The 16,143-nt window shown below is 46.2% G+C and overlaps 1 protein-coding gene across 4 annotated transcripts in view; it reads right to left on the reverse strand.

The window, feature by feature from the left end:
* LOC311604965 (uncharacterized protein) overlaps positions 1–16,143 on the reverse strand; it is a 43,043-nt gene that overhangs the window by 5,045 nt on the left and 21,855 nt on the right. The window contains exon 1 of one of the 4 annotated variants that reach the window (XM_084795237.1): positions 10,867–10,930. The exons of 1 other annotated variant lie outside the window; for it this stretch is intronic. In XM_084795237.1, coding sequence (XP_084651363.1) covers positions 10,867–10,908 — 42 coding nt within the window. In that variant the 5' untranslated portion in view covers positions 10,909–10,930. Of the gene's footprint in view, positions 1–10,866; positions 10,931–14,387; positions 14,515–16,143 lie in introns of those variants that run through there. 2 more of the 4 variants (XM_084795239.1, XM_084795240.1) reach the window with 2 other exon arrangements.

Below are 16,143 nucleotides of genomic sequence, written 5' to 3' on the forward strand. Positions count from 1 at the left end.
ATTGAGTTGAGGGTTTTTAGAGCATTGTGGAGAAGGAGAAAGCGCTCGTTCCTTCTGGGATATTGGTGTAGGAAGGTGAGGTAGGTGCTTTCTATGCTAATTTGACTTGGCAAGTTTTCATCCCAGCATCCGGTACCTGGGTCTTCTTTGGTCAATGCTAATGATGGGAATTTTCTTTATAAAACAACATTTTTTGTGCTCCACATTGGGCTATCACCCTTCAGACAGAGAGATCACTCCATCTGAGGAGGAATTGAGAAACCAACAGATTTGGTAAGTCTTCTGGGAATTTCTCAAGGACAGTGTTAAGGTATTAGGACCCTGTATAGTGCTATTCTATATGGGGAGGATGAGGAGGAGGAGCAAGAGAAGAAGAAGAAGGAGGAGGAGGAAGAGGAGGAGGAAGAGAAGGAGGAGGAAGAGGAAGAGAAGAAGAAAAAGAAGAAGAGGAAGGAGTACGGGGAGGAGGAGGAAGAGGAAGAGGAGTGGGCGAGGTGGAGGAAGAGGCAGAAAATGGAAAGCTGAATGGCTTAGCTGCAATTGTCCCACTAATAATTATAAATATTATCATTTGGGTATTTTACACTGTATTCTCCTTTTTCCTTTTCTTTTCTTTCTATCTTTTTTTGTTTTGCTTTTTTTTCTGACAGGCAATCTCTGTGTAGCCGCTGTAGCTGTCTTGGAAGTCACTCTGTAAATCAGGCTGGCTTTCAACTCACAGAGATCCTCCTGTCTTTGCCTCCCAAATTGTAGGATTAAAGGCATCCGCCAACACTGCCCAGCTTTATGCTTTAATCTTAATAGCCTTCAGAGCTTTCTCTTGTCACTCAAAGAAAAAGTGGATAGAAGCCTTAGAAGCAAATTAGAGAGACTTATAAATGAGAATAAAGATACTCAGACACACACCAAGGGATTTAGACAAGCCTTAGAAAAACTTATAAGTGAAAATAAGAAAAATGCTAAGACACACACAGAGGAATTTAGACAAACCTTAGACCTATAAATGAGAATGAAAAATGTTCTCAGACACAGACAGAGGATTTTAGACAAGAGCCTACCATGCCACTGAATAATGAAACTGAAAGGAGGTGGTGTAAGTTTGTTAGAAAACCAACCTTAATTTATCGAGTTACTATACAAGACCCACCAGAGATGACTGGTGACCCCAAGGTTATAATGAACAAATGGCTTCCTATAGACATGTTAGATTTGAGATTTCTTTATAAAGATTTTTTTATTTATTGTATATGAGTACATTGTCTTCATGCACACCAGAAGAGGGCACCAGATCATATTACAGATAGTAATGAGCCACTATGTGGTGGCTGGGATTGGAACTCAGGACCTCTGGAAGAGCAGCCAGTGTTCTTACCCTCTGAGCCATCTCTGCAGCCCCCAATTTGAGGATGTTTAAGGAAGTGTTGTCTCCTAGTGTATGTGTTCACCCTATGTGAAGCAGATTCTAATTTCAAGGGCAACTCTGAACAGGATTATCTCCCAAGACTGGAAAGATCTGGCAACAGCAATATTGTAACCTGGTCCTCAGTTACAATTCCAGTATAGGAGGAAAGAAGAAGTGAAGGCCAAAGATGAGCAAAATCAGGCCAGAACTATTGACTTTTCCCAGGATCAGTTGCTAGTTGAAGGTCGATATACTGATTTACAAAAGCAGGTGGAATTTGATGATTACACCTTGGCACTATGTCTTCTAACAGCTATAAACGTTTGAGTTATGTTTCAAGAATCAGAAGATAAGTCTGGGTCATGTACCAAAATTATACAAGGCCCCAAAGATCCTTCACTGATTTTTTGCAAAGACTGACTTCAGCTGTAAATAAAATAATATCAGTTTCAGAAGTCAGAAAAATCCTAATTGGATCTTTGGCTGTTGAAACTGTAAATTCAGAATACAAAAGTGTGAGTAGACCTTTAAAGGCAAGATCAACACCAATAGAGAAATAGTTTAGAGGTATGCCTGGTATTGGACCTCAGCTTATAAGGGTAATCTGATAAGATCATTTCTAGAAGTATTAGGAAAAATCAAAATGGGAGCTTTTTTATTTGGGTTAAGCAAGGTTGCTTTCAAAAGTATTCTAGGCAAGGCCTTCCTAGACACAATGGTTTTTTTCCCCCTCAAAATAATCCAAGAAGAAAGCTTCAGCCTTCTGGAGTATGCTAAAGGTGTGTTAAACTTTGACATTGGACAAATGATGGAAGATCAACCAGGGATAGCCAACATAACCTTATGCCAGTGGAAAATGCCCTGTAGCCCCTCTCATAGGCCCTGCCATCAAATTCCATTCAGTCTTTCCCTGTCAGCATAGGAGAAACCCATCCACAGAGCAATTAGAAGATTTAGTGCCTGCTGCTAAAAAACAACACTGCTCTGCGTGGAGCAAGGACAGAACAGTTTCAGCGCATAAAGCAGCTCAGGGGAGACCAGAAATTGACAATTTTGGCAAACTGCTATCAGTGACCAGAGACCTAAACTGAAAGTACAAATAAACAGCATTGAAATTCAAGGTTTAGTAGATACAAGAGCAGATGTAATAATAATTTCACCAAGAACTTGGAATCCAAAGTGGCATCTTTGGACGGTAAGTATTCAGCTTCTAGGGATTGGAACTTTATTCACATAAAACAAAATATAAGAAGGGCTATGTGAAAGGGCCAGAAGAAAAAAAATTAAAGCCCTATCTGGGGATGTGACATGTTTCAGCAATTGAAAAGGCTGATTAACATTCCTCCAATCTCAGAAACAAACCATAAAGTACAGAATTCTTCTGTTAAAAAAAAATAAAAGGTATTATCAAGACATTCAGAGAGTGTGCAAGTTGTCCATAAGTAGGACATGACAGGTGCTGGTCGTTTAAAGGTACCAACTGCCCTACCTTTGAAAATAATTAACTAGGCATGAAAAATAAAAACCATAGTATTTTCAAATGACAATTTATGAAAGACACATTTGCCTCATAGGCATGAGATGGAAACTGGGATTTCTTATACCACGTGTCTTAACTCTACTTTAGAACATGGAATAGACTGTGCGCTGCCTAATGGCCCATATGTCATGGATCTCAGCTTTTGAGATTTCTTCTTAAATAAACAGGATATTTTATTTTTTGGTATTAAAAACACATATAAGAGATTTAATATATAAATTCAAAGAGGTACAGTAGTTCAAACTTGTTTTCTAAATAGCTAATAAAAGAATGTGAGGCTAACATAAAATAATTCAGCAGGGTGATGGTGGCCCAGCTGGAGAGCAGAGACAAGCAACTCACTATTAAGTTAGTTGTTTTCTCAATTCTAGAGTTACAACGAATAGGGCACTGTACTATGTGACACACAGCAACTTCCTCTGGGATAATTTTTTGTCTTCTTTGGTTTTTATTTGTTTGTTTTTGTTTTTGTTTTTGTTTATGGAGTGTGTGCGAAAGAGCAGAAAGCAGATATGGAAAGACAGGGAGATGAGTGGGGTTGTGGTGCACATTAGAAAATTTGCAATGACCCAATAATACTTTCTTGAGAGCACAACGGGACTTTCCACTTGGTGCATGTCTCCAGCTAGTTAATTCTTCAGTGGTGCTACTCTCCCCCGGTGCAGCTAATCCTCATACACTCCTTCCCACTCTCCACCTAAGGACCTCCCGTCTCTCAGTCCTGAACCTCACGGTTGCCTTCTTCTCTATCCTCGGGGACACCGGGTCACAAAAAGTCTTTGCTTTCATCTGGACTGTATTACCACAGGGGTTCCAGGACAGCCCACACCTATTGACAAGGCTCTGGCTTCATATCTAGTCTCTTTGTCATTCCTGATAGAAACTTACACACAATGCAGATGGACTTCTCTGCAATCAGTGTTACACGTTAGCAAACTAACATCTCTACTCTTCTAAATTCATTGTGCGGCTGGGGCTACAGAGTCTCACTGTCTAAGGGTCAACTATCCACCCCTCAGATCATCTACTTGGGATTACCTACTACTCCAACCCACAAGTCCAACACCTTGGATAGAAAACACCTAATCCAGTCCCTCATGGTCCCATCTCCCAAACAGGAGATTTTAAAAATCATTCCTAGGAATGCCTGGGTTCTTACACAGGAAGATCCCCTCCTTTTCCCTCCTCGTCACCCTCTATATGACCCAGCCCTTGGACCCTCACATCAGCCCCTTCTCAAGCCCATGACCAACCTCTTTCAGAAGCCCCCAAAGGCCGTTCTTCAGTCAGGTCTACACCTCCCAGACCTAAGCCATTCCTTCACCCTCTGTGCCACCAAGAAGGAGGGATGCGCCCTTGGGATCCTAGGACTCTGACCTTTCTGTGGACCCAAGGTAAACCCGCCAAAGGTATAAGACCTGGTGACGAGCACCTAAATACATGATTTAGCAACTGCCAAGCTTCTTATTCACAATCCCCTCCCCCCAAAAACATTTTGGGTCACTATCTTCTCTTTGCAATTCTTGTCCCACCTATTGATATTTAAAGGCTTATAAGCTTTGTTCCCGTCTTTTGCTCTCCCTCCCTCCCTCCCCTCTCTCTCTCCCTCTCTCTCTCTCTCTCTCTCTCTCTCTCTCTCTCTCTCTCTCTCCAGGCAGCACTAGGTAGCAGGAGTCACCACTCTTACTTTCCAATCATCCAACCCCTCAACCTCTCAACAGTTCTTCCTGGACCAAACAGAAGCCACTCTTTATCTCGCTCTTGCACTGAGACCTTAGAGGAACTATGCCCCATCCCTCACACATACAGGAAGGTTCGTTACTCCAAGCCATCTGTACATTGCACAGACAGCAACTCATTTTTATACCTGCAGCCCACCCCTGAGGAATTGCATTTCCTAAGGGCTACCACTGCGTTTTGTTAAATCTGTCCATCATCAGATGCCCCATTTTCCTACTTGTGGGAAGCCGCACTCACATTCGCCATTACAAGATGGTGCTGACATCCTGTGTCCCATGCTGACAAACAACTAATCTGCGCATGTGCGAAGGGATTTTCCACTCGTTGTGCTCTGCCTCTCCCGTGGCGTCATCTCGCCCGATGAGCAACAGCCAATCAGGGACTGACACATCCTAAGCGGAGGACAGTTTCTTATATAAGGGATGGGTTTCTGCTGTTTGGTCTCTCTGTCTCCATTTTACTTGTTGTAAGCTTATGCTCTCCCTCTCAAGATACATTAAAGCTTTACTGCAGAAGGATCCTGTGTGTGTGTGCAGCGTCGTTCTTGCTGGCGAGACGGTAACGCTAGCCACATCTGGTGCCGAAACCCGGGAAGACCACACCATCGTCAGCACCTTCGGAGAGCCCCTGACTACAGGGAGGATTCAGAACTGCAGGGTTGGTAAGTTCAGAGAGGTATACATATTTCTAAAATTCTTGGACTGATTCTGACTGTAATATTTACTGCCGTAATTGTCAAGAGGGCAGTAAATGAAAGACAGGTCGCCCTAAAAAAAGTTCAGGATAACATGTCAAAAACCGAACGTAGTGAGAGGTTGGGTGCGCGCAGGAAAAAGGATGCCCATAAAAAAAAAAAAAAAGCTCAGGACCCTCCTGTAAAAGGAGTGCAACCCCCCTCAGGACCTAGTTCACCGCCAAGAGAAATATCACAAAGGTTTTATCCTTTAAAGGATCTTGAGGCATTGAATATTGATAGCTCTACAAGCTTTAATACCTCTGACAATGAGACTCCTGATTCGGAGAAAGAAGCCGAATTAGAGGAAGAGACAGTGAGGTATGAGGAAGAGAGATACCACCTAGACGAACGAGAGGGTAATAAAAAACCCTCCCTCAATTTATCTCGCAGGGTGGCACCCACTGCTCCTCCACCCTACGAACTACAGTCTGGATTTTCCTCTGGCCGGAAAAGATTCATAAAAAATTACATAATTTTTTTCCTGTGTTTGAAACAGAGAACGGGGGTCGAGTCCATGCTCCAGTGGAGTTCAATCTAATAAAGGACTTGGCTGAATCTGTTCGCAAATATGGGGTTAATGCAAATTTCACCCTGGTAATGTTAGAAAGAATTGGCACTGGTGCCCTAACTCCTTCTGATTGGCAGATGGTGGCCAAGGCCGCACTTCCAGATATGGGCCAATATATGGAATGGAGAGCCATGTGGTTCGAGGCCGCTCAAACACAGGCTCGGGCCAATGCCCTTGCACTTACCCCTGAACAGAGAGATTAGACCTTTGATTTGTTAACAGGTCAAGGTCAATTTACTACAAATCAGGTAAATTACCATTGGGGAGCTTATGCTCAGATTTCACAGACTACAATTAAAGTCTGAAAAGCACTCTCTAAAAAAGGGGAAGCTAATAGGTGACTCACAAAGATTATTCAGGGCCCTGAGGAGTCGTTCTCCGATTTTGTGGCCAGAATGACAGAAGCTGCAGGGCGCATTTTTGGAGATATTGAACAGGTTGAGACAAGTTTTTCAGTCCCCGGTAAAGCGGGGGACGTTCGGAGACCCTTTAAAAGTGGGAAACTCTTCGTCATGTCTGATCAGGGCGGCTCAAAAAGGGCTGCTGAAAACTAAAGACTTGACTCATGCTAAAAATGGAGTCGCTCACGCAGAAACAGCACGAGGAGGGTAGGAGGAGGAAGAAGGCGGAAGAGGCCGCGCCCAAACGAGATAATCCGCCATCTTGGCGTGCCTCGGAACTGGCACCGCCGCCTTATGCGGACACTTCACCTTTATCAGCACCACAGGGGAACTATCATTCTCTGTGCCCAGAGGTTTGGAAGCAGGCTCTTGCCACCTTCCCAGTGTCTGAGGATGCCAACACCAATGGCCATGACTAATGGAGGAGCATTTGGTAATGCTACTCTCAGCTAGAATACATCTGACCTTTTTGAAACTTCTAACAGGTGGTTCAGCTCAGATGCAAATGAAAATGTCAGGGTTATGCATTACATCTGTGCCATATAACAATTTTACATGAGCTGCTAATTTGTCTAAGAGTCTTTCAGCTTATCTCCAGGGGAACTGGTCCTCAGAGTTTGAACATACCCTAAGAGATCTGCGCCTCGCCATTGTCACTGTGAATTCCACTCCAGTGGACATTACCACCGCTGAAGGCCTTGCCTCCTGGATTCAACAAGCTATGTATCCTCTTAAGGAGTGGGGGGGGGGTATCGGGGCTTTAGCTATGGCCCTTCTGATTATCAGCTTCCTCTGCCTTGTGTTCCTTCAACGCTTGGTCATATCCCGAAACAGAGACCGTGCCCTAATTGCACAAGCCTTCTATGCTATTGAGGCTGGACAGTCCCCTCAGACTTGATTGGCGGCCTTTAAGTCCTGATCCTCGTCACGTTCGGGGTGCAAGGCAAAGCACTGCACAAGAGGTACATTGTTTGCAGTTAATGGCTTCCTGGAGAGCACGTCTGATTACATGTGGGCTGACACCCAAAATCCCACCTCCAGAAAAAGGTGTCGGTCGGGTCCAGAGCTAGGCTGGGGCCGAGCCCCTAGCTGAGTTCTGTTGTACATCAGTGGCCAAACTTCAGGGCGGGTTCCGCACATGATCAAGGTAAATAACCTGGGTTATGGGCAGTCATACATCAGTGCCCTCTGGAGACCAGACCTCTACTCTCACCTGTTTCGTCCTGCTCTTACAAAATAAAACAGGGGGGACTGTGGAGAGTTGCGATGTGCCGTGCCTTAACAAGGCGCAGGTTTCCGCCATCCCGAAGGCGAGCGCTCTCTAAGATAAACAAGTCCTTATGTGGCAAAAGGCTGTGCAAGGGTAACTGGTGATCTGATGACGCGCAGTCCTGCTCTGACGCGGACCTATGAGGAGGACACCTGGCATGAGCTGATTGGCCCTTGAGTTGTACTTAAGCTTGGCCCTTCCCTTCTTCGGGGCCATTCCCACTGAGCTTAATCCTGAGTAAAGATTTCGAGAAGAAGTCTGGTTGTTGGCGTCTTATTTCCACTGGACGGTCCGGCGCCGACAAGTGGTTTTAACTGGCCCAACTAGGCTGTGAACAAAAATTCCCTAGATTATGTGTTATCTCGGTTCAATATAAAAATTTCACTATAGCAGCTAATCTGTCAAAGAGTCTCTTTCAGTTTATTTTACAGAATTGGACAGCGGAGTTTGAACAGACCTTAAGAGAATTGCGGACTGCTATCATTCAAGTCAATTCCACACGGCTGGATCTGTCACTTACTGAGGGATTCTCGTCGTGGATATCCTTAGCCTTCTCCTTCTTTAAAGAATGGGTTGGGGTTGGATTGTTTGGAGCTGTAATCTGCTGTGGATTAGTGTTGACCCTATGGTTGGTCTGTAAACTCAGGGCTCAAACAAAAAGAGACAAGGTGGTTATCACCCAAGCACTTGCTGCTTTAGAGTCTGGGACCTCCCCTGATATATGGTTAACCATGCTTAAGCAATAAGTCGCTGGCTGCTCAGCTCTTGCACCCTCAGAGTCTCATCTCATTGCACGAGGTAGAGTGAGTAAGCTTCAACAGCCCTGGAGAGTTGCATAGCGAAGCATTGCAGTAGAATGGCTCTGCGGCATATATGAGCTAATTCTAGGGAGGCATGTCATCTTGCATGAAGGTTGCGTGCCCCAGTGTCCTTCCCCCAGAAAAAACGGCACAAGGCCAGGCTATGACCTCTCCGGGTGAAGAGCTTAGGGGAGAGTTGTGTATGCAGGCCTGATATTTTGTTTGGGGATTTGACCTCTGTCTCCACTCTCCTTGTTGGGTGTCTTATTGCTTCTTAATAATAAGAAAAGGGGGAGATGTGGGAAGCCGCGCTCACATTCGCCATTACAAGATGGCGCTGACATCCTGTGTCCCATGCTGACAAACAACTAATCTGCGCATGTGCGAAGGGATTTTCCACTCGTTGTGCTCTGCCTCTCCCGTGGCGTCATCTCGCCCGATGAGCAACAGCCAATCAGGGACTGACACATCCTAAGCGGAGGACAGTTTCCTATATAAGGGATGGGTTTCTGCTGTTTGGTCTCTCTGTCTCCATTTTACTTGTTGTAAGCTTATGCTCTCCCTCTCAAGATACATTAAAGCTTTACTGCAGAAGGATCCTGTGTGTGTGTGCAGCGTCGTTCTTGCTGGCGAGACAGTAACGCTAGCCACACCTACTAAACAGGCTAGAGGCTCTTTCCCACGACCTGTCTGGCAACTTAACTTTACCCATATGTCCAAAGTTAAACATCTTAGGTTCCTCCTGGTCTTGATGGACAGCTTCTCAGGGTGTGTGGAAGCACTGCAACCAGCAACTATAGGGCCCTAGACAGTCTCTGACCTTTTCCTGAGAGATGAATCCCCACCTCCCTCCAGTTAGAAAATGGCCCTAAATTCTCCTCCGAGATTGCTCAAACCCTATCGAAAGCCCCTGACTTCTCAAGTTCATACCATCCACAGTCCTTGGTAAAGCTAGAATGAACTAAGAGCTCCTGAAACTGTTTGTAGAACTCTTGTAAGAACTTCACGTCAATCGTGTTAAACTCCTACGGCTGGCGCTCCTCAGGCTAAGGGCTCTCCCCGAGTGACCTCTTTCCATCTCGCCGTTGAGCTCAGGTATGGACAATGGGTTCTGACCTGTGTTTCACCCAAACCTTCGACTTCCCTGATCGCTTACTCTTACTCCCTCCTGCACTCAGCCATATCTCCTCCCTCCTATGGCACCTGCTGCCCACTAGCTACCCGCTCTCAATCACACTCCTGTCCACGCCCAATCACGGCTAAGAATCAGGTCCTTCTCTCCCTCCAGAACAATGTCTCTCACCTCTTGATTCTACATGGAAGGGCTGGCCCAAGGCCATTTCTGTAACCCACACAGCTGCTAAGTCTGAGGGTCTCCCTCACCGGATTCATCTTTCCCTCATCAATCCCTTCACTCCTCTCCCTCAAGATAACTCCCTTCCTACATATCAAACCCCAACAGGGCCCTGCTCTCTTAACTTTCAGAGAACACAAAGATCAACCACCTTCTCCTCAGTTCCAGAAGGGTGAGGCTTCACCCCAGCAGCCACGCTGGACTCTACTGGGTTGCACATAGACTTTTCCTCCTCACCCTCTTGTCTGCTTCTGTCCAGAGTAACTGTGGAGATTTGAACTCAAGACCTGCATCACTTGTAACAAACGGTCTTTCCAAATAGGGCTAGGAAATAGAGCACAGCAGGCTGACAGGAGCTAATTACAATCCCATGTCCCCAATGTCCACATCACCTTCAGTTACTGACTGCACTGCCTACTTCCTCTATGAGAAGGCCTAAGACTTCTGTAAAGAGAGGACAGAGACACACGGAGGGCGCCCACACTGCTCTTAGCAATGCCATCTGTCACATGTCCATCCCCATTCTGATTCCCTCCACTAGGGACCAAATGAGCCCTTTACCATGACATGATGGAGCCATGGGGTCCTAGCTGGGAAATGGGTGCTGCTGATTAGCTCTACTATTTCCTCAACACCTGGTACCTGTAAATCATGATTAAAACCAAGAGAAAATATGTCACCAGTTAACCTAGGCCTGGAGATAGGGGAGGTAGAGGAGTTGATTCAACATCCTCCCAAGTCATAACCTCTTTAACATCTCCTCTCCTGAGTACACACATCCATCACTTTATCTCCTGCCTCAGGTTCTGACAAAAGCCCACAGGCTCCTTGACATCACCTAACCTGGTACTTTGGGGATGCTGGATGCTGTTCCTCCTGGTACCAGCTCACAACTGTGCTTACAGCCTTGAGCAGAACCTTGGCAATATTCTTACCTCACAATTGACCAACAGCACCATGTCCTGTTTCCAAAACTCGCGGCAATTTTTTTTATTGCCTTTTTGGCATAGCAAACTGCTGTAAAGCATCTAGGACACATTTTGTAGGGTACTTACATTTCTTAGACTGCAGTACAACCTTAGTCCTTGAAAACCCATGTCATCACCATCCTTAACACACTACGTTTTCTGTAGAACTCAAGTCTACCAGCTGCTACCTGCTGTTGGCCGGCTGTTTGCTCTCCTCACCAACATCGGGTTGATACATGGAGAACCACACATATTTTTTCCACTTGTGGACTCAATAGCCACCTAACATAATAAAAGGGCAGTTCAAATCTTGCTCCTTCGGCCTGTGACAGCAATATCTGTGGTGTCACCACTGGTACAGTTGACCTAACAACACCACTAATCTTGTATTATCCTTTTTCTTCCCAGTTCATTGAGGACTTCCAACAGTTGTCCCAAACCAGCTCAGCCTACAAGGACAAAATGACATCATGGCCACAGCAGCACTACACGACTGACCTGGAATTGAATCTTCTCATAGGCTCGTACTAACTGTATCTGCTTTATCACTTAGTTCACCATCATACTCCAATGGTAATTTCAAAACATATCTAATCAAACAATTAATTAGCTATAGTTATAGGACAGCCAATTGCTAGCAACTATTTTGACTGTAAAACTCCCCGAACCAGGAGCACCAGTCCTACCTGAGCAACCAGAGAACTCTCCTGAGGATTTAAGACTCATTCACTACCTCCCAATGACCCAGAGTCCAGGACACTGGTGGCTTACAAGAGATGACCAGGTAACTCTCCCAGGAAAATTGGCACATAAACTAATTGGGATGCAGGGGAAACCTGGGGTCTCCATGTCTATGAAAACTCTAGACTCGGCTTTAAAGATAAAGGGCTCCTGTTTAATATTTGTTTAACCAGAAAGATCTTAAAAGTTCAAGGAGAAGAAAGGCCTCTAGGTTCTAAATAAGTGCTCAAGTGCTGCCCCTCCCCCACCCACCCCAGTTTACCCCAGACCCTTAGGGCCATTATCACCCCAGCTGAAGCCACCACAGCAGGAACCACATGCAGCCCACATTTCACCCCAATTCAGGTCCACTGGAGCTTTGAGAGGCAACTTACCATGTCCTGAATCCCTCCAGACCAGACCTCAGGAATACTCGCTGGCTGTGTCTGACACCAGGCCCCTTATGATGAAGGTACTGCCATGTCAGGACACCTCTCACTAACAGCTGAGGTGCTAGTCTGCAGACGGCAGCAGTCAGGGAAAGGCAAAAGCACCTTACAGGAGACACCAGGAAGACTCCCCAGAGCTACTCTCCTTTCTGCTGCAGCCTTCAGGTCCTGGCCACCACCGGGGAGGTTGTTGCACCTGAGAACACCTGGTGAGCTTGTGTGTGGGGTGACTACTTGTGTTCAGCGCTGCTCTGAATGACCCTGATGAATCCTGTGTTTCAGCACCACGGGTCCCTAAAATAATTCACTGCCCCAAGAAAGAAATCTATTCTGAACTTGAGCCATCTATAGAAAGGGTAAAAAGAGAGGTTGTTACAGCCACCCTTTTGTCATTCCTCCTAGGATTAAAGGTAGCAGGAGCCATGGGAACTGGGACTTCAGCTCTCATATTACAAGATGAAAGTTGTAAGTTCTTAACGTCAGGCATAGATGCAGTATAGGACAGCTGGAAGAGTTACCGCTCATTTCCAGGAGGCTCTGACCTTCCTGGCTGAGGTAGTACTAAAAATAGAAGGGGCCTAGACCTCTTATTGCTACAACAAGGAGGGTCATGTGTGGTTTTGGGAAAAGAATGTGGCTTCTACGCTGACCACGCAGGGGTAGTTAAAGACTCTATAATTTCACTCAGAAAGAGGCTCTAAGTCAGGAAACTGGAACGCCAACAATCTCAGAGTTAGTGTGAGGCCATTTACAACTGGTCCCCAGTTGACAATGTGAGTCTGTGGTCTTGCAGGGCCACTTCTGATCTGGTTACTGCTGCTTACATCTGGTCCCTGCATAATCAACAGGTTAACACTGTTGTCAGGAAAAGAATCAACACAGTACAATTGATGGTCCTTAGGGCCCTGTATCAACACTAGACCCATCTAGAGAGACGCGCCTTAGTGTCCAGCCCTGTAAATCCGCCTGAAGTAGTTACAAGAAAAGGGGGATGTGGAAGCCTTGCCACGGCGACTCCATCTTGTCCACAGACTCCGCCTTAGGCCTGTCCCCTTGAAAGTTAAAAAACTATGTCTGGCATGGGGAAGAAAACGTTGTTGTTTCTATGTTAACTGATCCCGAGTAATTAAAAATATCTTACATTGGTTGAAGAAAAACTTGCTACTTGTCTCCTTACTCTTGGTCCCCTGGCTAACCACTCTGCTGTCAGCACCGTCTGGGTCTTTAATTTTCATCTGACTGGATTAACAGTGGGGCCCTGCATCTTAAACTAAAAAAGGATGAGTCCAGGATTTGACTCATTCACAAAGACCAGTGGGGAATGTACCATGGCCCCAGACCTTCTCAGACCTGACTCCATGATGGCAGAACCGTTCAGGCTGTAAATCTCAGCACACACAGCACCAACTGCCAACAATAAAAACAAAGGCTGAGTCGTCACAGTCCACAGTGCTGGGAGAGGTGCTGCTCGTCCTACCCTTGCTCCCTGGCTTTCATACTTCCCCCTGTGGCTTACTGATCTTGTTAGCGGAAGTTCGTCAACCCACAGCATGGCCTTTGCGCCTAAAGCTCGCACTGAAACAGGACCAGGGCTACACTGGGCTGGGATCCCCTTAGCAGTGGCTGAGCTAACCTGGGGTAGAAGGCAACCACGTGGTTCACTGCCATCTTGCCTATTGTGTCTATGTCATATTATGACAATACAGAACTTGACCTACAGATTCAGCCAGAGTCTAATCACGTTTGCCACAACAACGGAAAACTGATGAGAAAGGTAATGATGAGTAAGAAATGATCAACGCAAGACTGAACAAATACTAAACACAGTGACATCCTCTGACTTCAGACTTCAATTATAACTGCAAAAAAGAGTGTACTGTAGCTGGGTGGTGGTGGGCCAGGCCTCGAATCCCGGCCCTGGGAAGGTGGAGGCAGGGGGATTACTGTGAGTTCCAGGCCACCCTAGTTACACAGAAAAACTTAGTAACACAGGTGCCTGGACCCCCGCGGCATCCACATGCAAATGTGTTAGTGACACAGACTTTCCACCTGCACAGAATTAACTGCACACGGATCCTGCACCTGAGTGTCCAGTGCCCAGCCCAGAACTCCTAGAAGACACTAGAGAAGCCAGGGCTCTGCGAGGCAGCGAGTCCGCCTTCCCCTGTCACAGTAAAAAGCAGCAGGGAGACCACTGCACGGTCATGGCACAACAGGGATGTTCCACACAGGGCTCTGCTCCCCAGGCTCTGAGCGACCACAGCCAGAGCACCTAAGTCACCTCGAGGTCAGGCTTCCGCCTGGAGCTGCAGCGCCCTCTGGGGAACAGGAGGAATCACGCGGGCGGCCGATCTCGCCGCTGGTTCACGTGGCCCAGGCACTAAGTTCACACTGGCTCCCGCGGATCTTCCCTGCGTGGGGACAGCGATCCCAGCTCACCATGGCGGGGGTTCGTTGCTCTCCTCAGATCTCCCTGCAGAGGACCATAGCGTGGGAAGAACAACCACGTGCCTGTTTCTCCAACGGTCTTCGCCTGGAGAGCCGGAAGTGCCCTCCTCATTCTGACTGGTGGGTCCGTGTGGACGCCCTGATTGGCTAATGAGGCTTAACTGACAGGAGCTTCTCCCTTAGGGACCAAGTACTCTGAAGGGACAAAACACAGTGATTCAAAGTTCTGGCTTCTACTCCAGGAAAAAACAAAACAAAACAAAACAAAACAAAACAAAACTGTCTCAGACTCGCGGAGTTTCACATTGCTCCTGGGCTGCAACGTCATCCATGCACTGTTCTTACAGTCAGTGTTCACTTCTTGTAGGCATTAGGTGTCGAGTGTACAAATATCAATGTGCAGTGGAGTGATCCCCCTGCCTCAAAGCCAGCCAAACAACCAAAAACAACTTGGTCTATGACACCAAACACCAACAATTATAGCCCCCTATAGGGTAGTGACCAGGGTAAGCACCTGGAATGAGAAAACAGAAATAGAAAGTCTGGCCAGACGTGGTGGCAGACCCCTTTAATCCCAGCATCTAGGGAGGCAGAGGCAGGCAGATGGCTGTGAGTTCGAGGCCAGCCTGGTCTACAAAGCGAGTCCAGGACAGCCAAGGCTACACAGAGAAACCCTGTCTCGAAAGGTCAAAAAGATATATTATATATCATGTTAAGGAAGGTTATTAAGATGCACAGCTCTGATGCACTTTATAGGTGGAGAATGAGACAATTATCAGAAAGATGATTTAGCAATGTTGGCAGAAGAACACAGGACACCTCAGAATGTGCACAGAGCAGCTATGAGACTGCAAACCACAGATTCTCAGGCTGAAGAGCCTGGTTCCTTGACTTCCTCAAGAAGCTTGGTCAAGCATCACACCAGACCTCCCCAAGTCTCCCATAGACAGAAACCAAAAGTAATGTTCCCTTGGTGCTTTTATCAGGGCATTGAGAACGCCTTGGATAAATTTGGTTTCCAAAAGGCTCACTTCCAACCTAAATGTGTTTTTACATATGTCCCTTAACATGTGACAATGGAAACAAAAGTATCAATGCGTGGAAAGAGAGTTGACAAAGAGAGACAAGAAGAGATTAGAGCTGACATCTACCTAATAGAGAATAAAAAATTATTAATGACACCAAATGGGCATAGTAGAAACTCTGTGACCTAAATAACTTCTTCAAAGACGACAGACACTTGTTGCTAATTTCCCTAAAGCTAAGAGTGGTGGTCCAGTCCTGGAATCACCACAAGGAAGGCTGAGGCAGGAGCATGACAAGTTTAAGGCCTGCTATGACTACAGACTGTGTGGACAAAATATTTGGGGGACTTAACCAGACCCTGGCTCAAAATATGTTTTTGTTTCAAGCTCAGTAGGCAGATGCTGGCCAAGAATTACTGTCAGCTATTCTCTACCCCAAAAGGATTAAAGACACTACAGCCAATAGAGTGAAAATGGGTGGATTAGAAGGGAGAGCCATGGGAGGAGCCAGCTAGCTGGCTGAGTGAGTAGAGACACTTGCCTCCAAGTCTGAGGGCCTGAGATCTATAACCTGGAGAGATGCCGCACTTCCAACTAGTCCTCTACACCCACACGTGTGCTGTGGCATATGTCTTTACAAATGTCTCAATGGCACGAATCACAATGTTTAAAAATGTTTAAAGTAAAAACAATAGAAAAAAACAAAACTAGAACAACAACCG

The sequence above is a fragment of the Acomys minous genome (assembly GCF_964271855.1).
Source record: "Acomys minous genome assembly, chromosome: 9".
NCBI classification, from domain to species: Eukaryota; Metazoa; Chordata; class Mammalia; order Rodentia; family Muridae; genus Acomys; species Acomys minous.